This window comes from Mytilus trossulus, chromosome 7 (genome assembly GCF_036588685.1).
Source record: "Mytilus trossulus isolate FHL-02 chromosome 7, PNRI_Mtr1.1.1.hap1, whole genome shotgun sequence".
NCBI classification, from domain to species: Eukaryota; Metazoa; Mollusca; class Bivalvia; order Mytilida; family Mytilidae; genus Mytilus; species Mytilus trossulus.
Genome location: NC_086379.1, coordinates 61,704,400 through 61,729,247, shown reverse-complemented (window position 1 = coordinate 61,729,247; position 24,848 = coordinate 61,704,400). Strand labels below are relative to the sequence as shown.

At 33.7% G+C, this 24,848-nt stretch overlaps 1 protein-coding gene across 1 annotated transcript; it reads left to right on the top strand.

Annotated features, from left to right (window-relative positions):
• The first annotated feature begins 20,649 nt into the window (after positions 1–20,649).
• LOC134726575 (uncharacterized) lies at positions 20,650–22,326 on the top strand. Its single transcript, XM_063590982.1, has one exon. The coding sequence runs from the start codon at positions 20,650–20,652 to the stop codon at positions 22,324–22,326; it is 1,677 nt and encodes a 558-aa protein (XP_063447052.1).
• Positions 22,327–24,848: the final 2,522 nt, after the last annotated feature.

Sequence of the window (24,848 nt, the reverse complement as noted above, 5' to 3'; positions counted from 1 at the left end):
AAACTATCATTCAAAAATGAGATAGAATTAGGATTGATTTAGAACTAAATACTGATAATTTATTTAAACAAAATGCATATTGCAATACTTATTAATAGCAATTAACTGTAATATATATATATATATGTCCAGTTTGTTATGAATCCAACTTCAAACGTAAATAATCGTACAAAATTTAATATAATTAATAAAGAGGAGGCGATTAATTTTTCTATACGTCATACCTAAATATATAATGAGAAGACGTCAACACATTCGACAAAATCTGATGAGAATTACAAATATAACATTAAACATGTAAACTAAATACATGAATTTGGGATAAACAAGTACAGAAACACGTCTTATAGTAATGCGAATTCATATTCAGCAAAACGGTCACAATCGGGAATAAGTCACGTTTGGTAATTAAAAGATTAGACGACATTATGACAAACCACAATCTACCATGTGGTAAAAATGTCCTTAGCTAGTTTAGTTAAAGAGACATCATATGGATCAACCAATTCGTGATGGTGTCCATAAAATTTACGGAGTGTCAATTTAATCTGTCCTCCTCATAACTTTATTGGAGCAGTTTCTGCGTAAGGAGCACACTCCTGTATATGAAGTCTGTATAGTGTGAACATGCACGTGAATAACGTATCAATTGTGATATGTAAACACCATACGAAGGGGCAGAGGGTATGTTACTGCTGAGAAATGGGAAATTGATAATTGGGAAGTTGAAATCGTCCCGTTTATCATAGATTTTTGTGTGAAGTCGTCCATCTACGTCAATATTGAGGAAAAGATCAAGGTATGAAGCAGTCCTTCTTAGTATCAGTAGTATCCTTAATTTCAAGTTCACTGGGATATATGAGATGTAAGTATTGGCTGAAGTATGGGTTGTTCAACGATAAAACATCATCAATATATCGAAAAGTAAAATTAAAGAATTTCGAAAGGTGCTTTTTCATTTTGTCTTTTAGAAGGTTCTTAATAAATTCTGCTTCATACGAATACAAAAACAAATCAGCCAGCAGGGGTGCTAAATTAGTACCAATTGGAATACCGACTGTCTGTTGAAACATAAATCCTCCAAACTCAACAAATATATTGTCAAACAAAAAGTCCAGCATTTTAATAATATCATCTTCAGTATATTTTCTGGAAGATTCAGTGTGATTCTTCACAAAATATGAAGTATTGAATCCCAAAACAAGAAATTTGTATCTACGATTCCCATTTTTATAGAAAGAGCTCTGTTTTATGAGTCAATACTGTAGAAAGATGTTTAGTCGAACATTTTGAAGACCCAGCTATGTATCGGTCTTTATATGGAGTTTTGTGTAATTTAGGTATCCAGTATAATGAGGGCAAGTTTTCTTCGTTTTCTTTGATGTTGATACCAAAAGAAAGAAAGACAGATTTATGATTTTGTAAAATTTCATCCTTGGTAAATGATGTTAAAGAATATGTAGGATTACCAGTAGTTTGATCAATTCCAAGCTCTGTAGTGAGACATTGCAAATAATGTTTTTTTACATATGAAGACAATATTATTGGAGGCTTTATCTGCCGGAACAACGACATATTTGTCATGCAAAGAGGATAAAGCATCCGCAACCTCCGGATTCTTGAAAGGGTTAGAAACTCTTGTACTCATATTACATCTTAGTTTTTGTATGCGCCTCTGAATGCATGATCGAATAGCTTTGATCCATTCAGACAAAGTGTCCAATCCAGTTCGGGTTCGTCTGGTTCGCGCTTTATCCATTTTCTTGCATAGTCCTCAACTGCATCCATCAGTAACTTGAAATTCTTTTTCCAGTTGATGGGCTGGGGGATTCTATACTTTGGTCCCTTGGCTAGCAACTCTCTTAGTTGTTTATTGGTAACAATACCAAGGTCACCAGTAATAATATGACCAGCTGGACTATAATTGTATTGAGAAGATGCACATGAGCAATCTGGAGGCTTGGATTTTGTATCTTTGAGGTTAAAATCCTCTAAAACTCTCTTGTGGTTGAAAATCTTTGATGCAATAGACTTGGTGTAAATATAAGAAATAACAGGTGTAGCTTTATTTTTTAAGTAATCAGGTATAGTTTTTTGTACAGATTTTTTATGAAAAATATTGCCAATATTTACAGCATCTAAACCTTTATTGGCGAATTCTACCTTAAAAAAGTAACGCTTTTCCTCACTATTGGATGTAGTCAATACGGGTTTAAATAGTCTATGGTTAGCTATGTCCATGATAATTGCAACTAATCTATACAAAACAGAACGAGAATCAGTAACGGAAGTATTATTGGCATCTTGAAATAGTAAAGAAAGTTTTGACAATGAAATGGAGTATAATTTAGTTCTAATATGATGAATACCTAAAGGTTTTTGAACAGACGTTAATAGACTATCAATTGTCACGGTGTGTACAGCAGGTGGTATATATTTTCTGTGACCATGACTTCTATTTCGTCGAGCAGAAGTATTAAATAATTTTAATGTATTGACAGTACTACACCTGGGACTAGATAAAATACCTAAACCATCAATTTTGTCATTGCATCCATAGGGAATGGCTGTTCCCAACTCTCTGATCCAAAAGTCTGCTCTTTGTAAACGATATGGTGTACTCAATATGGGGTCATTTGTTGGATGATATATTTTCTCTATAATCCGGACTTTCATTGAAACAATAGAATGGTCAGGCTGATTAAAATGTTTATAGAGAAATTTGTTGTTATTAGGATCATTTACATTAGACCGATGTTCATTCATCCTAAAATTGAGTCTTTGTCGAGTTTCCCCGACGTAGATCAATCCACAAAGAGTACATTCAATACCGTAAACAATATTGGAGGAAGTGCAATTCAAATCCTCATGGCTATGTGTATTGTAATTTTTGGTGGTTAAATTACTTTGAAAGTGGGTATCAGTTATAAGAATATCACAGGTTTTACAATTTTTACGGTTACATTTGGAAATAGAGCAATATTGATGGTTGTCATTGAAATCTAAAATATCTGAAAGTTGAACAGTACACGGCCGAATATATTCAAACTTGTCTGCATTTTTATAGTACAATGAGGATTCAGAAGACTGCTCATGTGTCATTTTCATAACATCATTTAAGATGATCCTGGGGACACCTGATAAAATCGGTGTTGTTGTGTCCTTGACAACAGCCGATTGACACCTTTTTATCCTGGGCGTCGTGTCATCCAGTATAATTTTTCTACTAGTGTTCATGCTGTTAGGCTACCGGACTGGTAGAATCCTCGGGGACAGATTGTCCACCAGCAGAGATTCCGGTCCGGTGGTGATAAATAAAGGCAACAGTAGTATACCCCTGTTCAAAACTCATAATTCCATGGACAAAAAACAAAATCGGGGTAACAAACCAAAACCGAGCGAAACGCATTAAATATAAGAGGAGAACAACGACACAACACCGAAACGCAACACACACAGAAACAGACCAATCATCAGACAAAACACCACGAGAATAACAAATGTAACATGAAAACCCAATACATGAATTTGGGATAGACAAGTACCGTGTCACGTCTTATCTCAATATCTCAAAAATAAGAGAAAACACAAACGACTCAACGTTAACATGCAACACAAAGAAGAACGAACTATATTATAACAATGACCATCTTCCTGACTTGGTACAGGACACTTTTAAAGGGGAATAAAAGTGGTGGGTTGAACCTGGTTTTAAGGCATGCCAAACCTCGCACTTTAATGGCAAAGTTAAATATAACATTGAAATGACAACATAATATTACAGGACTACAATACAAATAAATAGGAGAACATATTAGACACAGAAAAACATGATTAATAGATAACAAAAAGCATCAGGTTTAAAATTCAATACGCCAAAAACGCGCCTTGTCCACACAAGACTCACCAGTGACGCCCAGATATAAAAGATCGAAAGTGAAAAAAGTACAAAGTTGTACAGCACTGAAGATCAAAAGTTGAAAAGGTTTCGCATGAGGGAGATACATTCCTTAATTTATAATAATTTCTAATATTTTGTAACAGCAAATTTTAATAACACGATAAATCCGTACTTTCATGCCAGTACCGAAGTACTGGCTACTGGGCTGGTGATACCCTCGGGGACTAATAGTCCACCAGCAGAGGCATCGACCAGAAGTTATCAACAATAATCTAGCATTAGGCCATATACACTTAGATATTCCGTATGGAACAGATTTTCTCCTGGTTAAACTTACTGATTACACATTAAAAGATCCAAAGCTGCAAGAATGTCCCTGCAGAAAAATTGGGAATATTTTTCCAAATAAGATAACTATCCACCAGAGTCAAATAAAGTGTGTATATGCAATCGTACGGACTTCAATGACGAAAACTCCTACCTTAGAGTCGGCTAAAAAGTGCCCCGACATGACAAATGTGGAACGATCAACAAGAAAAAGAACGGCCTAACTTATAACATTCAAATTTACGAAAAACAAAATATGAAATGCAAAATATTTCAACGGAAAAAAACGTAATATAATGATTTTAACAAAACGATAATCGAAAAAAGTATACAATATACACCTACAAATGTTTCTCAGAACTAGAACTATAAGCAATCGGTCAGCAATCGTTGTTGTAATGAAGATTGTAACATTTCTTTCGTAACCTTTCACTCAATATAGTCACACACCCTACAGTATTTTATGCATTTTAGTTTGGTCGCAGTCTAATAATGCTCTTCTACCAAAAGCTCAAAATTTCTCTGTCGTTGCCGAAGTTGCGTAGAACAACTCATGTTTTCGGACAACCGAGACTTTTGTTCTCAATAAGTCGGTTTATCTTCGTAACCTCATTTGTTGACCTTACCCGTTGGACAAGGGTTGCTTTTCTTTCCATCTACGAACATGTATGTTCCAGTCTGTGTTGGATCTGATTCTGACACTTTCTCAACCATTTTTTTCCAGCGACATATTTTACATCGTCATTCAGAGTTCTTTTATCTGAAACAATGAAGTTTATTTTAAAACTTTTAGAGTCATACTTTCCGGCCATTACTTCTTTACAAGTATACAGTCCTTTATTTTTCGGTCCTCTCATATAACTCAGAAACTGTCCACCAAAAGGACGCAAACATGGTCACAAAAATCGTTTAATTCCATGAAAGTTGTGTACCAATCCAAACTAAACCAGCGAACTTCATCTAAGAACAGCAAAAAGGCAATGTTGTCAAAAGGTGTTTTTTTTTTAAAGAGCAATCTGTTGAATGAGATAAACCCGTTTAATTTATCGCATTCTTTAAGGATGTGCATAGCACTGGTAACAGTGACTTCATCTCCTGAAGATTTTTATCATTATCCTCCAATCCATAATATTGCGGTTTTCAACTGGAAGTTCCAGGCTTCCCTCGCTATCTTTAGCAGTATTCGTATCCGTTTGTCCTTTGGTTTAAAACTTGGTATTGAAACGTGTATTGAATTTGCAGAAATAGTCCAGCCATCCTCTCTGCATACTTCTGGTACGATTTTGAAGTTTAAAGATCCCACCAATCCACCTCATATAGTTTGGATCTTGATCTCCTTATCATAATGCTTATCTATCATGTGTTGAACAACAAAGGGGAAAGTAAGTTCTACCCAGCAGTAGCTGCATTGATATTTCATTTTGTTTGAAAGTTGAAAGATAATTCATTTACTTAATAGTTCTTGATATTCAACGCAGAAAAATTCTCCTGCCCTTCCCTCCTTCCTTCCTTCCAACCACAACCCATCTCCGAAATGTTCATCACTTTTATGCAAATGCTTGCTAATGTTGTATGATTCTATAAGCATTGTGTACAATTTTCATAAGATTTGGTTGAGGAAATCTAAAATTAAGAGGACAGAACTAGTTATATTTTTTTTCATTTATAAAAGAGCATAACTCAAGAACGGTAAAAGTGGCGCTACCCAATTTCTATTTTGATCTGTGTTTTGTGGTGATAACATTTGGTTAAGGCATACTAAAGTTAGGGGACGGAAACTAATTTCCATTTTGATCTGTGTTTTGTGGTGATCAAGTTTGCGTATAAGTTTAAAAACATTTGTTTAAGGCATACTAAAGTTGGGGAACGGAAACCATTTCTGGACGGACGGGACATACGGTTCAGACAGAAACGCGCGTCTGGTGTATTTAATTATAATCCTGGTACCTTTGATAAAATATTGAAAACAACACGTTATTAATTTCTTGCGTCCGAAGCGCTTTTCTGGATTTACCTTCATCAGTAACGCTCAAAGCCAAACATTTGAAATCCAAAGATGTACAAGTACCGAAACCGTTGAAGAGCTGTATGTCAAAAATACCTAAAATAAATAGCCAAATTCATCCCAAGCCAACTTTGACTGAGGGAGTTGAAACCTTAGTTTCTTAATAATTTATAAATTTATAAACGGACAATTTTAGTAAAGTTTGTATAATCATGTCAGTACCGAAATACTGACTACTGAGCTGATGATACCCTCGGGGACTGATAGTCCACCAGCAGAGGTATCGACCCAGTGATGTAAAATATTGAAAACAACACTTATTAATTTCTTGCGTCCGAAGCGCTTTTCTGGATTTACCTTCATCAGGAACGCTCAAAGCCAAACATTGTCTATATTATACAGACATGGGCAACACTTAACGCTATATCAGGGGCATAAAAAAGGTCAGTAAATCAGTGAAATGCCTTTCAGAAAGTTACATTTGCCAGCTATTGTATTTGCCGTATTCATATTGTGTACATCGGGTATGTAAAAGATGTAATATGACTGTGTTCAAGCCTTATATTGTGTATACATCTTAAAAACTATCAAGCGAATTGTAGTTTAATCTAATCTATAACAGTGTATGTAAAGTGCGGATCCTAAAATATCATTTTTACTGTATATGCCATAAATGTCTAATGTAGAATGATAAATAAACAGACGAACTTTTTTTAATTTTTGAAGAAAATGAAGAAAATTGGTTAAAATGTATATGTTCAGAAATATATAATACTAATAAAACAAAGTAAGAGATGCGAGCGGGGTTTTATAGCGCATAAAGCCATCCAGCTGTGAAATATATACCACAAGAGGTGAATATTTAGGACATTTCACGAACAGATCGTGCAGGTGATTTATAACTAACAGGTGAGATGTCGTTGAAGTAAAAAATATTCATTTTAATACAATTATTAAAGTTGTATAACGTAGAATATGTTTTGTCATTCAGTTTCTTCATATTTAACTAAATTCCACTATGATGATTTCGTAATGCTAGTCATGTTTACTGTCGAATAATGATACTTTTCTTTCATTTTCACTGTGGAGCGAATCATTATTATTGTATATGCGGTCCATTTTCACTGTATAACTTTTTTTTTTTATCTATTACAGCTCATTTCTTTAAGCATGTTGAGCAAGAATTAGTTGATTTGCTTGCTTTTTTTTTTATTGGATAATCATTATGATAACACCCAATTTAATTCAAATATTAAAAATACAGGTTAAACTATGCCTATTCATATTGTTTAAAAATGTCAATCTTATTTACAAAGTTTGTATAAACAATTATACAAACAAAGCAAGCAAGCCAACCAAAGTTTTGCTTTAGCCGACTTGCTCAAACAATAGATAAAGTATGAGAAATATTTGATAAAATTTAACTTACGGAGGAAAGTTTGGTTTTAAAACACTCTAATAAATTTAATAGATATAACATTTATTTCAAATGTATTAAATTTAGTTTCTTATAAAGCGTATAGGAATCTTTATCCTTATTTTTTTTTATCCATTTCCATGACACTTCACCACTAATAACGTACATCTTGATATATATTGCACCTTTGTTTTCCCGTTTAAAAGGTTTTACACTGGAGCCCTTTATAACTTACTGTTCGGTGTGAGCTAAGACTCCATGTTGAAGACCGTATTTTGACGTATAATGATCTACTTTTATTAATTGTGACGACTCGGATGGAGTGTTGTCTCATTGTCACATACGACATCTATATATGGCTCAAAAACGAAACGAGACGGGATGAAAAGGGTTAAAAAAGTAAGCGGAATACGGGAATCTGCCAAAACAGTAAGCGGGATCCGGGATCAGAACCCCCGAAATGAGACCCCAGAATAAGATATTTTTGTATATTCATCCTATTGTTACAGCCTTCAATAACAAATGTATCCGATGCATGCATTTTTTTTATATTTTTGGTCCCTTTTTGAATTTTGTGGGGTCCAAATTTATAGACAAAAGTCCTTTAATATAGATATTTGGAATTCGTTGACATGCTGAATCTAACCGTGTATCTAGGATGGGGATTTTTTGCCTAGTTGCTGAAATAGCCCACATAAAGTTCCAAAGGGTCTAAAATCAACAAAAATGAATTGTAGCATGCATTTCGTGTACAATAACCCAAATGTGCATGGTTTTACCTCTGCGGTAGTATCCATTCGCGGATCTAGAATTTTTCATAAGTAGGGGCCCACTGACTGCCTAAGAGGGCTCGCTGCTGTCACGCTCCAGTAACTCCCTATATAAGTTAAAATCAAGGAGAAACGTAATCTCAAGAATACAATATGACATTTTGAGAATCGCTTTTGTTACAAGTTTGAAAAGCTATATATTTGATTAAGAATGAATGAGGAGTTTGTATTTCAATTTGAAAATACATGTATCATAAATCATAAAGTCATCAACTAAGTTTTTTCATTTGTTGCAAGTGCATTTATCACATAATTCTACAATAAAAATTCCTCGCATCTTTGAGAATTCTACATTAATAATGACTGCACTAACAGTGATAATTCATCGCATCTATAGTTAAAATGGATCGCTTTCAATAATCGATATGCTATATTATGATGCTTTTATAACACTTATTTGAACTTTAATGCTATGTTTGTATATTATAAAGGCATATCACAATGAAAATATGTTAAAACTTAACTTAAAATCCTTTAACTTGATATTTTCAAAACGTAAACAAATACAGTTTTCCCATGATCCTTTATTCTACAATAGACATACCCGCATATAACAGTAAAAATGAACTAGCTGGATTCGCACTTTATATACACTGTATAAGGTATTTGAACTTAATACTTTATTTTTCTTTAAAAGGACGGCAAATTAATGTTTTGTAATTAGCAAGTTGCCATTCAGTTGTAAACAAGTTGCCATGCAGGAGGGCCTGGACAGGGTATTGGGACTTGGGAGAGAGGGGCGGGAGGAAGGAGAGAAGAGTATTAAAACAAAACCAAAAATGACTCCGACGAAATCTTAAAACGGAAAGTCCTTAATCTAACTGCAAAATCAAATAAATGGATAACAACTGATATATATATATTCCGAATTGGTTCAGCTAGGCATTTCCTTATGTAGAAAATGGTGGATTGGACCTGATTTTATGGTTAGCCAAACATCTCACTTGTATGACAGTCGCAGAAAATTGCTCATAGTAACGAAAAACTATTCCGAACATTTTCACTAATTCATTACGTTCTCTTATACATGGAGAAAGAATATAAAAAAAAACAATTTCCAGGGTTTTATTGTGAACCCTTGCATGTTTAGCGACACATGTCTTACATTTATAATAAAAAGACAACAGTGTCAAATCAACAGTTCAAAAACAACCTTTGAATATTTTTGTGGATCCCACCCACAAGATCTTCTCTTTTAACAATTCTTTTTGGATATTTTGGGATTTCTTTAAAACTGTCAAATTTTTGCCCTATCACATAATTAAAAGGACCAACCTGTCTTAAACTCTTATAGCAAGATCAAGGTCTTTAGATGAAGTTTTCTTAGTGTGGCTTGTTGTCGGTTTTGGAATATTCAAAAGTTTGTCAACATTATCACCGATTTTGTAAATGATGTTTGCTGACCCGCTTGCACTTCTAGTTGCAGTCTCCGTTTTGTTGGCACCTATAAATAAAAAATTAATTATGATGTAATTTCCTAGTTACAATGATATCTGAACAGATCTATAGGCATTAAATCGATAATATTTGGTGTAGTTTGTAACTTGCACATGTCTGTAGCGCAGTTCTCATCAAACTCCGACCTCATTTGCACGGTTCAATGATGACTTAAATGTTAATTAAATGTGATGCTTATGGTATGATCTTTTTTATATTTTAAACATGCATTCAATTATGAAAAATAATATAGGCCAGACATATCATCGTGTCTAGTCTTTTAAGGTAATTAGTTTTCTCAAAATTTCTAAGTTCATATTAAACGATTTAAATGAGACCTAAATTTTATCTTTAACGATGATTTTGGAGATCAAGTAGATCAAGTCCACACTCACCGTTCTGGAGTTCTGGTTCTTGAAGATTAACGAATTGCATTTCCAGTTGACACAGTGCCTTAACAATTAAACCATTCTTCCAAAGTTTTTCAAATTTTAGTTTGTTACTTGTTACTGATGACAAAATACTTTGTTTACACTCATTATGACAACTCATTTCTTTTTAAACTGAATTAATGGATGTTGGGTTTTTTTTTAAATCAAGTTCTTACCTAGACCTCTTATGGTGTCTTTCTGGTTCCTGATAGCATGCTCCTGAACCAGGTCTGCCATTTTGTTTTTACCATGTCCTCCTTTGGTGTTGACAAATGCTCCTTCCAGAACTCTCATTTTTGTGTGTGGAGACAACAAAAATTAACCTGAAGGATGGTGTTGATACATTCCGTAAAATATTTACTCATTGTTAAGTTTGAATAGAAAAATTCTGCATTTCCTTTCATATTCAATATTAGTCTTTCTGTATCCCCTTCCTTTCCTGTATCACTCATATTTATGGTTTGCAGTCCCCGTGATATTAAATTGAAATAATAGTTGTAGATAAAATCATCATTTATTTTACCTAAAAAGAAAACAAAATACTTTTTGAAGACATTAATTTTATACTTTTCAAATATTTCTTCTGTGTGATATTTTTTGACTCATTTTCATCTTAAGTGATATTTAAGAGTAGCGAGGTTTAAAAATTGAATGACATTATATAAATAACACATAGCTGAGAGGGTGATAGAGCAGATTGGTACCCCGAGAAAACATTGTCATCTGCTCTATCACCCTCTCAGCTATGTGTTAATTAATTTATTATACTGAATGTCCTTTCATTATTGGCTTTTACAGATTACCTTTTTCTTTAAAGTATTTTTTATGACGTCACGTTCATAACAAGGTTACGAGCATTAGAAAAAACAAAACAAAAGTCAAACAAGATGTGTTATTCTATTTATTTTAACAGGCGATAATAAAATCTGAGCCAAAACGTAGAACTTAAGCATTGTATTTAATTCCTTCATGTAAATTCAATTCATTGTTCTTTGAATTATCGATTTCTGATTGGTCTAGACGAGAGGGTAACATTAAAAAAAATTGTCACCCGCTCAACCATGTGATCGAGTAAATTGACACCGTCGTCTTAGCCAATCAACAAATGGCATTTTAACGTGAAGTATAATAACATAGGATGTTGCATTTGACATGTGTCAGTGTATAACAAAAAAGTATTGACAGATAATAGGAATAATATTCCTCCTATGCTAATTGGTGATTGTTATGGAAAAAGAGTTTATATACAGGAATTTGATTTCATTCACTTACACTCGGTCCGTTTCTGTGTATGTTACATTTTAGTGTTATGTCGTTGTTTTCCTCTTATATTTAATGCGTTTCCCTCGGTTTTAGTGTGTTACCCCGATTTTGTTTTTGTTAAAATGTAACAAACACGTATCACACTCGATGCAGTGGTAGACTCTATATATATTTTTTTTTTAAATTGCCAGTAGGTCAACTTCACTGGTGTGCTTAAACACTGATAAATACATCGACTTTCATACTCATGATTTAAATCATTTATACTTGGCAAACAATAAGGATCAGTTTTATATGTATGTCTGGGTGATGGTTATATTTGAAATGCTTTGATTATCCTTCTAAATAGTGATTTATCTTAACGTCTTTCTAAACGTTACTAACCAAAAAACGTACGAAAGCTTTTTATTGAATGATTTGACATTTTACGTCATCGTTAGAGCAAAACTACATTTAATAGGAGCCTGCAGAATATAAACATGGCAGTCTAAATCAATCCTCAGAACGATCAACTCCTTTTTAGCTCACCTGGCCCGAAGGGCCAAGTGAGCTTTTCTCATCACTTTGCGTCCGGCGTCGTCCGTCGTCGTCGTCGTCCGTCGTCGTTAACTTTTACAAAAATCTTCTCCTCTGAAACTACTGGGCCAAATTAAACCAAACTTGGCCACAATCATCATTGGGGTATCTAGTTTAAAAAATGTGTGGCGTGACCCGCCAAACCAACCAAGATGGCCGCCATGGTTAAAAATAGAACATAGGGGTAAAATGCAGTTTTTGGCTTATAACTCAAAAACCAACGCATTTAGAGCAAATCTGATAAGGGGTAAAATTGTTTATCAGGTCAAGATCTATCTGCCCTGAAATTTTCAGATGAATCGGTCAATCGGTTGTTGGGTTGCTGCCCCTGAATTGGTAATTTTGAGGAAATTTTGCTGTTTTTGGTTATTATCTTGAATATTATTATAGATAGAGATAAACTGTAAACAGCAATAATGTTCAGCAAAGTAAGATCTACAAATAAGTCAACATGACCAAAATGGTCAGTTGACCCGTTTAGGAGTAATTGCCCTTTATAGTCAATTTTTAACCATTTTTCGTAAATTAAAGTAATCTTTTACAAAAATCTTCTCCTCTGAAACTACTGGGCCAAATCAAACCAAACTTGGCCACAATCATCATTAGGGTATCTAGTTTAAAAAATGTGTGGCGTGACCCGGTCAACCAACCAAGATGGCCGCCACGGCTAAAAATAGAACATAGGGGTAAAATGCAGTTTTTGGCTTATAACTCAAAAATCAAAGCATTTAGAGCAAATCTGACATGGGGTAAAAATGTTTATCAGGTCAAGATCTATCTGCCCTGAAATTTTCAGATGAATCGGTCAATCGGTTGTTGGGTTGCTGCCCTGAATTGGTAATTTTGAGGAAATTTTGCTGTTTTTGGTTATTATCTTGAATATTATTATAGATAGAGATAAACTGTAAACAGCAATAATGTTCAGCAAAGTAAGATCTACAAATAAGTCAACATGACCAAAATGGTCAGTTGACCCGTTTAGGAGTTATTGCACTTTATAGTCAATTTTTAACCATTTTTCGTAAATTAAAGTAATCTTTTACAAAAATCTTCTCCTCTGAAACTACTGGGCCAAATCAAACCAAACTTGGCCACAATCATCATTAGGGTATCTAGTTTAAAAAATGTGTGGCGTGACCCGGTCAACCAACCAAGATGGCCGCCACGGCTAAAAATAGAACATAGGGGTTAAATGCAGTTTTTGGCTTATAACTCAAAAATCAAAGCATTTAGAGCAAATCTGACATGGGGTAAAAATGTTTATCAGGTCAAGATCTATCTGCCCTGAAATTTTCAGATGAATCGGTCAATAGGTTGTTGGGTTGCTGCCCCTGAATTGGTAATTTTGAGGAAATTTTGCTGTTTTTGGTTATTATCTTGAATATTATTATAGATAGAGATAAACTGTAAACAGCAATAATGTTCAGCAAAGTAAGATCTACAAATAAGTCAACATGACCAAAATAGTCAGTTGACCCGTTTAGGAGTTATTGCCCTTTATAGTCAATTTTTAACCATTTTTCGTAAATTAGTCTTTTACAAAAATCTTCTCCTCTGAAACTGCTGAGCCAAATTAATCCAAACTTGGCCACATTCATCTTTGGGGTATCTAGTTTAAATAATGTGTGGCGTGACCTGGTCAACCAACCAAGATGGCCGCCACGGCTAAAAATAGAACATAGGGGTAAAATGCAGTTATTGGCTTTTAACTCAAAAACCAAAGCATTTTGAGGAAATCTGACAAGAAGTTAAATTGTTAATCAAGTCAATATCTATCTGCCCTGAATTTTTCAGATGAATTGGATAACTGGTTGTTGGGTTGCTGCCCTCCAATTGGAAATTTTTAAAGGAATTTTGCCGTTTTTGGTTATCTTGAATACTATTATAGATAGCGATAAACTGTAAACAGCAATAATGTTCAGCAAAGTAAGATCTACAAATAAGTCAACATGACCTAAATGGTCAATTGACCGCTCTTAAGGAGTTATTGCCCTTTATAGTCAATTTTTTAACAATTTTCATTAATTTGGCCTCTAGTTAAAATATCCACAAAAAATAATGAAAAAATACATTATTAAATACTTGAATCTTTATTTATACATTTATCTTTAAACAAACATTCACTCTTTATCGAATGGGATTTGCATGTCCATTGATTAGCATATTAATCTATTGCAATAAAAACTCATAATATCTAATAAAATTTGTAGATTTAGCTAACTAAGTCCTTATATTTGTATAAAGTAACATTCGTTTATAGTGGAAATTTGTTTTAAGGTTGAATAAGCTACAATTAAAAATTGCTCGCCCGTCCCTCTCTGTGATTATAATTTGTTAACACTGGTTCATTTGCAAATCAATCTATCATCAGGAGAAGTTAAATAAATCGATTTTCATTCATAGTCTTTTTCAAAAATGATGAACGGTTCTTTTAAATTGGTATGTACCACTATAATCATTTTAAAGGTTTCAAATTTATGAAATTGTATTCGTACATCAATGTTTATGATGCACCAATAACAAAAACTGAAATATATTGAATTGATAGATTTTGTAATTATTCAAAATTATATCAGAAACGTAAACTTAATTATAAAATAATGAACCTGTTAAGGGGAGAGAATACTCGCATAACTTTTCCGAATTGGAACATAATACAACGGAATGTAACTCTTGCATACAAATGGCACATCAATAGAATTAATTAACTGTGCAATCGTACTCCACCTTCAATGATGATTCTATATTGTAAAATATAACCAAAAGTTGTTAATCTATAGATAGTGAAGACTAATGAAAGCTTACCCACTGTAAAAATATTTCTTTGCAATTTTTTAAAACTTCCTCAGAAAAATGCTCGAGACACTTGACTTTCAAAGCTCAAAATTAACGTTTTTACACAATATTTGAATAAAGTAGTTAAAGATTATTCGCTTCTCAAAGTGTAAGACGCAATAAAAATCGTATGCTTGCACCATCCTACCGAAATACGGATTTAATTAAGTCCTGAACATTTCGACATTTCTTCGTATATTTATATCAAAAACCGGTTTTAACCAAATCACAAGTACGTGTTAAGATCCGACTAAATACCTATTTCCCAAAATGGTCAGGTAAAATTGCTACATTGATAACAAGACCATTACTTACTAGGTGAAATTTCGTTGTGTTTCTGCAATGTTCATAGGTTATACTGCATAATTTGTCTTTATTAAAATAACAAGTCAAAATACTGCTGAGGTAAACACTATTGTAACGTTATTACAAATCTGTTTCTTCACATACATTTCCCATTTTATTCCATATTCAACAGCTTGCAGATCCTACGCATACATTGTGAAACGTCACCTGTGTCTTGAGCAGAAAGTTGATAAAACAGGGGCATGTCAAAGAACGCCTCGTCCTTTTTCTTAGAAATGTTCTTCGGAAGGTACCAAGACCTTGATAATAATAAATATTCCGTATCAACATCACAAATAATACATGACAGTCATGTTGTGGTGTTCTATTATTAATATCACTTTCACTATTCGATATGTTTTCTGGGATATCCATTTGACGTGGTTCGGTACTTATACATCCCGTAAATGTGTTTGTAATGTCTTTCATTTTAGTTGTTTTGTTTAAGCGACTTTCGAGTTTCTTTGTTCTGATAACGTACCTGCATTAAAAGATCCCGTCAATATGTTATTGTTCTATTATAAATTTGAAAATACATTCAACGACAAAATTATTTTACTCACGTAATGGTATTACCCATATGTAGATCCTTAAAAGTTCTAAAGAACTTCTGGACAATTTTTAATCTCGATCTATTTTTCTGAAAATAATTCTAACGGCTATTTAACCGTGTATACCACCATTCCCAAAGTGAAATTGTGATGGCTTTGAATAGGTATTGAACGACAAAAAAATTTACTGGGTGACATTTGCATTGTCTGACGTCAGACATGCTGAGCAATGAGTGCGATATTAATTTAAAAGATGCTTTTGTGCTTTTTTGGTTATGATTCCAGGGCTAAATGGGAATACCCTTACCTTTTGTTTTTCGAAATGCGACGATAAAATAGAATATTATAGCACAAGCCTATGATGTAATGTCCAAAAGCGATTGCACTGAGTACCCAAATTGCACCTATTTAGCAAAATTAGCAGCGGGAATCTTGCAAGATTTCCTAGAGACTAAACAATTTGTATTTTTATGATTTGATACTATGCACGTCTTTCAACATAGGTTAAAATTTAACAAAAGCTCGGTTTTCCGACTTTTGACGGTGCTAATTTAAGCATGGATGCTATTTTGGGTACTCCTCATTTCAGAATCACCAATTTTTCTAAGATTCCATATGGATTGAAAATCAAATTTGTGTACCTATATAATAAAGAAGGATAGGGCTACAAAATAAACACTTAATGGAAATAGTTGTCTTGATCATAATAAAACGTAGTTTAAAAACCTGTCTAAATAGGTGCAATTTGGGTACCGTCACGTTTAAGAGTGACAGCACAAAATACTGAACACATAGTAAAATTCAAATGCACAGCAGGCACAATATCAAACATATGGAAAACAACTGCCGTATTCCTGCCATGGTACAATCATATCCTTATGTAGACTTGACCTGGTTTTAGAAAGATTTCACGAATTCACCACAGTACTATACACATTGACAAGATTTATAAGTATAGAGCCACGTCATTTGTGTATCAAAGAAATACAAAAAAGCATGTAGACAAAAATTCGCAATAAATGAAAACCGGAAATAAATAAATGTCCCACAGTAGCATGATAAAGAGATGTATAAGTACAGAGCCACGTCATACATTTTTGAAGAAAAAAAAACAAAAGACATAAGCATAAAGTAAAGACAGGAATACGAGAAAATGACAGAATGTACAAGTACCGATCCGCGTCAAAAGATAACACTAAAAACAAAAATAACCGTAAAAGTAGTATTAGAAGAAAAATACTATAACACGTTATAAATATGATAAACAACGTAAGTACCCAGAATCTATACTTCAAGACCATCGTTTATTCTTTGTAAGGTTGATAGGGAATATTTATCAACAAGGTACCTTCCGATGAATTTTGTAGAAAAATGTCGAGACGTTCTTTGCCATACCCCTGGTTCATGGAAACTAATGACGTTGTAGTCTCAGGAAAAGTTCGAAGCTCTTGAATACTAGATAAGTCGAAAAGGAAAAGGTAAATCCTATATGAATGTGAAGTTGTATATTGCTACTTAGGTGTAAAAAGGGGGGGGGGGGGGGGTATTGCAACACCTGGATTTTTTTAAACTTGAAAAATCAGTCTCTCATTTTGGATGGAATATGATGAAGATAACATTGGCTTTAAAACGAGCAAAATATGTATGAAAAAAAACCGTTTATCGAACCAAAATTTTTATAACAAAATGAAGTGTTTTTTGTAGAAAAAAATGCATTTTACAACTTTTACGTACTGTAGTCGACCTTTACAACTTCAGACTTTTCAAAATTAATCTTTAGATGATTGTTCACATCATGGTTGATCGTTATACGCAAAAGAATAAGTACTTTGAGCGCAGCCTCCATTCAAACGAATAATCGCATCTTAACGTCTTCTGATTCCTGCCATAAGTCGACTAATTTATTGCTAAGCTAGCAATCCCATTCTTGACGAATAGTATTGTTTATTTCATGACTTGTTTGAACTGGAGTGTCCTTTCATGCATTTTACGCCAAATAGTGTCCCATAAATGCTCGATATGGTTCAAATTCGGGCTACGATTGGGCCAAGGAACATAACCTGAATACCATTTGAACAATGGATCTTCCTCCACGACGCTTATGTCCAACTTTGGCGAGCTCTGCACTATATTGGATACGTACATATGTGTGTTTGTTCGTAGGCAAAGGTTCCCGAAATGGTATGTTCACACGATAACCAGTAGCGATGAACCGATCTCGAACAGTTCTTGTTTGAAGGCTCCTGTATGGTCATCATTCTCTGTTTAGGATTGTATTGCAAAGTTTAAGATTGTATTGTTTGCAATGGGTTTCCTTCTGACCAACCTTCATTATGCTTTATTTTCCCTAGCCGATGATATAGGGGGTTTTCTAGACCTCGGAAGGTCTTTAACATCGTTTCTTGCCTGATTTTTATTCTCAAAACGACTTATAGTGAAATGGTGATGACCAACAATACGTGCAATTATTTGAGCGACATACCTGCTTCCCTCATGCTGGATATCTGCCATCTTACTGCAGTTATGAGTTGTGGATGACCAATTACAAAGTGTCAATAACATAAATTTATAAACTTAGTTATTTTAAGTGTTGAAAACAATTAGGATAAAAACAGCTGTTTTAGTGTTAACGAGTACAGTAGCTGCATGTGCAGATAAGAACTGATAGAGTCGATAATTATTGATTAAACTCAGGTGATATTTAAATAATGTTTAAGGGAGCTATCATTTGATTTTTATGGGGGGGGGGGGGCAAAAAATTTTGTCCTGCTTTTTTTTAGTTGTAATCTCTGTCCTGCCTTTTTATTTTCTACTCTACTTTTTTTACATAAATTGTCATTCTGACTTTTTTTTTTTTGCAAGTATCTCATCCTACCATTTTGTTTTACTCAAAACTCCTGTCCTGCCTATTTTTTCAAATTTCATCCTAGTCAAATTCGAGGTATAGTGTCTAAAACTGACGCGGATATAGGATTAACAATCCGTCGGCTTCTGCGATGTAAAAAGAACTGTACGATGTATAATAGTACCTTGTATGCACCTACTTAATATGACGAAGTTTGTCTGTCATTTGACGAATGACTGCTTGATTTCTTTTCTTTTTTTTTTTAATTGTATTGAAAGTTTTACTTTAAGTCGATTTTAGGAGGATTATATTTGGTTATAGGCTAAAACCATCAAATGAATGGAATACAACTGTCATATTCCCCTGGTTTAGTGTAGGGATGAAAACATATAGCTTAAACTCCCTCGCGTGTATGAGTCCGAAACAAAACACGCAGGTTAGACAATTAAACGATCGTTGCCAAGCCTTTTATTTAAAAATATTTGTATAAAATAACTACGCAACGATGTCTTGGAAATGAAATGTTCAAATATGCATCATTGAATGCCATAGCTTAAATTATCATATCTGTCTTGAATATAAAGTATTATAAACACGTTCAGTCTACTTTCAAAGTTGGAAATATTGTATTGACATTAGTGATGATACAGTTTACACAGGAGAAAAATAACTGCGATTTCAAGAATTCATTCAGGCTTAAGGGTACAAACGTTTAATAAAACTGTGAAGGATAGAGATGTATTTCTAGTTTAGCTTTTCACCTATTACAATAAATTTATTTCTATTCCGTTATATTTGGAATTTCCCTATTCTATTTCTATCTTTAGACTTGTGGTACAAGTTTGGCTAGTATGTAAATCAGAAGTGGTCTGATGTTACTGTTGTTTTCTGCACGAATATTTCGAGGGCGGTAGTACGGGTGGGGTTTTATAGGCATATATAAGTCCTGATTACGTTTGATTATTATCGATGTGCTCGAGTAACTTTGATAGACGAAGTTAACGTTAAGCTCTGCATAATATGTCCGAGGAAGGCTCCGACCATGATGAACGCCGTGCTACTACTCAACATGCTGAAAATAGTAACGAAACAGAGTTAAGTACGGACGGGGCTATTTCGCTTTTTACGTCAGCTTTAAACAATGCTTTAGAGAAGCAAAAACATTCCTTGATTAATCATTTCGAAGCTCGTTTAGGAAAAAGTGTTAAAGCAACCGGTGTCGATCAACCAGAATTTGTATTTCATAGTGAGGGAATTAAAGTGCAATATTCGTTTAATACCGAGCGTCTGGAGAGGCTTGCTGCCGTTGAAAGTTGTATAAAGCTTGGAAACGCTTCCGAAGTTAGTGAAATCATTTCCCAGGAAAAGGAAATCATCCGTAAGCGTAACAAAATTCTAAAGATAGCCGACAAGCATGGATGGGACACGGTTAAAGAATACTTGGATAGTCCGTTGGCCGACAATAAAGAAGATGCTAGTGATTTGCGTGCTGCTATTTCCAGGGCTTCTCGTAAAAGAAGTTCCAAGCCGTACAGTAAACCAGAATCTTCCAATAGTGGTTCCAGAAAAGGAGAATTCAATTCTAGGAGTTTTTTTCGTGGCCTTGGCCAAGTCAGTGATACCGAGTTCTCCAAAGCAGGCAAGTCAGAAAGTTACAAGTGTTTCTATTGTAACCAGCCCGGGCACTTTGCAAGGAACTGCCCCGAAAAAAGGATTCCTACAGCGACAGTTGGTGCAACAAAGTTCCAGGAACAGAACACAGGAAAGACCCAGTAACAAAACAGATACAGACATAGATGAAGTTGAGTATTGTTTTCAATTTGTTAACAAGTATGAGAAAAAATCTGGTCAAAATCTTATAAATGTGAAAGGAAATTTAAGAAAACATGCATTGTTTTCTAAGTAATAATAGATCCGCGTTAAAACACTCAGAATTTGTAGAAAATTCTATTGAAGAACTTTTAACTAAAGAATGTATAAAAGAAGTAAATCGACCATTTGTCGTTAATCCACTTACTGTGTCGGTAAATAGTACGGGTAAAGAAAGATTAGTCTTAGATTTGAGACATGTTAATAAATTTGTCGAGAAACAAAAAGTTAAATTTGAAGGGGTTAAAGAAGCTATGACTTTTGTTAATTTTAGCGGTTTTGGATTTAAATTTGATTTAAAGTCTGGTTATCACCATATAGAAATTCACCCTGATCATCAAAAATATTTAGGATTTTCTTGGCAATATGGTGATACAGTGCGTTATTTTACTTTTTCGGTTTTGCCTTTTGGACTTTCATCAGCTGGTCATATATTTACCAAGACAGTACGTGTGTTAGTTAAATACTGGAGATCTTTAGGATTTCCCATGGTGGTTTATTTAGATGATGGTATGGGTACAGCAGAAAATTTTGATACATGTTTCGAATTATCGAAAACAGTAAAAAATGATTTACTGCTTTCCGGTTTTATTGCTAATACAGAAAAGAGTGTCTGGGAACCAGTACAAAATATTGATTGGTTAGGTTTTGTTTGGAACTTTAAAGATTGTACTTTAGAAATATCGCTTAAAAAATTATTTGCTTTAAAGCTGGTAATATCGAGCGTAGTAGATGGCAAAACTATTTTGACTTATAGATGTATTGCTAAAATATGTGGAAAAATCATTTCTATGATTCCTGCTCTTGGTAACGTTTGTCAAATGATGACGAAGCATATGCATATGCTAGTCTGTTGTAGATCTGCATGGGACGATGTCATCCATATAAATGACAACATTTTGAAGGAACTAAAATTTTGGTATTTTGAATGCGAGTCATTATCTTTCCAACGCATTGTACCTATAAATAGAATACCACAGCGCGTAATTTTCACTGACGCTAGTCAGTATGCCGGAGCAGGGTTTATAATGAATGATAACAAAATTGTACATTTTATGTTTGATGGTCATGAAAGAAGCAAAAGTTCTACATGGAGAGAATTGAAAACTGTAGAAAAGAATATTTCTTCTTTTAAATCTGATTTAGCAGGAAAATTTGTTAAACTTTATACAGATAACCAAAATGTAGTACAGATTGTTAAAAAGGGTAGCATGAAAGTAGAATTACAAGACATTGCTTTAAGCTTATTTCATATTTGTTTGTCACATAATATTTTCTTGGATGTTGAATGGATACCTAGAGATAAAAATACTTATGCAGATTATCTGAGCAAAATTTTTGATTATGACGATTGGGGTGTTTCCTATCAAATTTTTATATATTTTGATAAATTATGGGGACCATTCACATGCGATCGTTTTGCAGATTCGAAAAACAAAAAAGTAGACTATTTTAACTCTAGATATTATTCACCGGATACTTCCGGGGTTGATGCTTTCGCATATGATTGGTCTGCTCATAATAACTGGTTAGTTCCACCAGTTTGTTTAGTTAGCAAGTGTTTAAATCACATGCGATTATGTAAAGCTAAAGGCACTTTAGTTGTACCTAAATGGCCATCAGCGTTATTTTGGCCTATCTTAGTGAATAGGTTTTCAGACAGATTTAAATCTTTTGTTATAGACTTTAGATAGTATGTAAAACCTATGAACTTTTTTACAAAAGGTTCACAAGAAAAGAGTATATTTGCACAGAGACCTTTTAACAGTAATGTATATGTTTTGTTGTTGGATTTCTCGAAGTATTGAGATTTATACATTGAATGTTGTATACAGACTGTAGTTGATTTAGTTTTCTGCGATGGTTATTTGCCGCAGTTATCAGATATGAGACTATATTCGAAAGAATGTTAAATTTAACATTGTGATGTTTTAACTGCAACAATTAGATATGTCATTGTTAACATTGTTGATTAATTGTTTATGAATACAGTGAGGGTTAATGCCACTGTATATATATAAGTATATGACTTTTTCAAATACTGTGAGGTTGAATGCCACAGTAAGTGTGCGAGGAAAATACCGCATTCATTTGTTTGCGAGGAAAATGCCGCACTCATTTGTTTGCGAGGGAAATGCCGCATTCATTTGTTTGCGAGGGAAATGCCGCACTGGGTTGTTTGCGAGGGAAATGCCGCATTCATTTATAGTAATAATGTTAATTATATTTACTTTGTTTATAGTTATTACTTGGTATTCATTATTATATTTATTTTACAGATCAATGGAAACAATTTGAGTGTTATGCCAATGATTCAAGATTTGCCAGTATCATACGAGATTTACCCTCTTTTGTCGAATCGTCTAGATCAAATTCTACAATTAAGAAATACAAGTGCTATTTTAAAAAGTTTGAATAATGGTGTGTTTCATGTTCACTTGAGTGTTTACCAGCGACAACTACTACGATTTCTATGTATATAGGTGGACTCATTCAACAGGGATCCAGTGTTGCGATTTTAGATGCAAGTTTTTATTCAATAAAATGGTTTCATGACTTTAATTTCAAACATAATCCTTGTTCAGACAAATTCCTTGGTCTTATTTATGAAGGAGGAAGGAGATTGCTAAGTAAACCTATAAACAAAAAAGAACCTATTACACCAGATATATTAAGAAAAATTGTTTTAAAGTTCGGAGATCATAATAATCTCAAAAAATTGCGTGTAGTAGTATTATTTCTGTTAGGATTTTCTGGATTTTTGAGGTATAGTGAATTGGCTAACATCAATATGAATAATATTGAGTTTCAAGTCAGTCATGTTAAAATTCGCATTGATAAAAGCAAAACTGATTTATACAGAAGGGATAATTCTGTTGTTATAGCTGCAACAGGTACAGATTTATGTCCAGTTTTTTGGTTAAATAAGTATATCAATTTAGCTGAATTGAGTAAAAATTCTGATAGCTATATTTTCAGAGCACTGTCTTTTATGAAATCGAAAGATGTTTATAAATTATGTAATATAAATAGTCCATTGTCCTATACCAGAGCGAGAGAAATTTTGTTAGAGGGTTTATCAGATATTGGTTTAGATAAGCTCAAGTTTGGGCTGCATAGTTTGAGAAGTGGTGGCGCTTCTACGGGGGCTAATAGAGGAGTCTCTGATAGGTTACTTAAAGTCCACGGTAGATGGGCTTCTGATAAATCCAAAGATGGGTATATTAAAGACAATTTAAAATCTCGAATGGCTGTTTCCTTGAATCTTGGCATATAGTTCTCTAATTATTTATTCCTTTGTTTTATCGAAGTTACTGCGAGCAAACAAACCTAAATTATGACTTGTCTCTGACTTATTTAGCCATGTATTTAGTATAGAAATGTTTTAAATTCGGACAAATTCATGAGGGAGAATTTAAATTTATTTCTATTCCGTTATATTTGGAATTTCCCTATTCTATTTCTATCTTTAGACTTGTGGTACAAGTTTGGCTAGTATGTAAATCAGAAGTGGTCTGATGTTGCTGTTGTTTTCTGCACGAATATTTCGAGGGCGGTAGTACGGGTGGGGTTTTATAGGCATATATAAGTCCTGATTACGTTTGATTATTATCGATGTGCTCGAGTAACTTTGATAGACGAAGTTAACGTTAAGCTCTGCATAATATATTACAGTTATGTTTGTATTGATATGTATTTAGAGGACATTGTGAATGTATATAGATGGAATTGTGGTATATTTTTGTAATTTGTAAAATGTTTACAAAATATTAAATGTTGTTTCGCTGAGAAAATAAGAAAGTTACTGCGAGCAAACAAACCTAAATTATGACTTGTCTCTGACTTATTTAGCCATGTATTTAGTATAGAAATGTTTTAAATTCGGACAAATTCATGAGGGAGAATTTAATGAGTTGTCTTCCTTTCAACTTCTATCACCACAAAAGTTGTCTGCCATATCCCCAATTAAACTAGACGCTTCTAAGAAAGACAACTGAAACGTGCTATATAAAAAAAACTGTAAATAGGTTGACATATTTATGATAAAGAGTTTTCTTGAGTTACCGGATAGAAATGGATATTCATGCTCTGGTTATGGAAACTGTTAATCTAGGAATGAGAAAGTCCTTTATCCCATGGAACAACAATTTTTAGCAGACAAAATATAATTTCACTACCGGATAGAAATGGATATTCATGCTCTGGTTATGGAAAC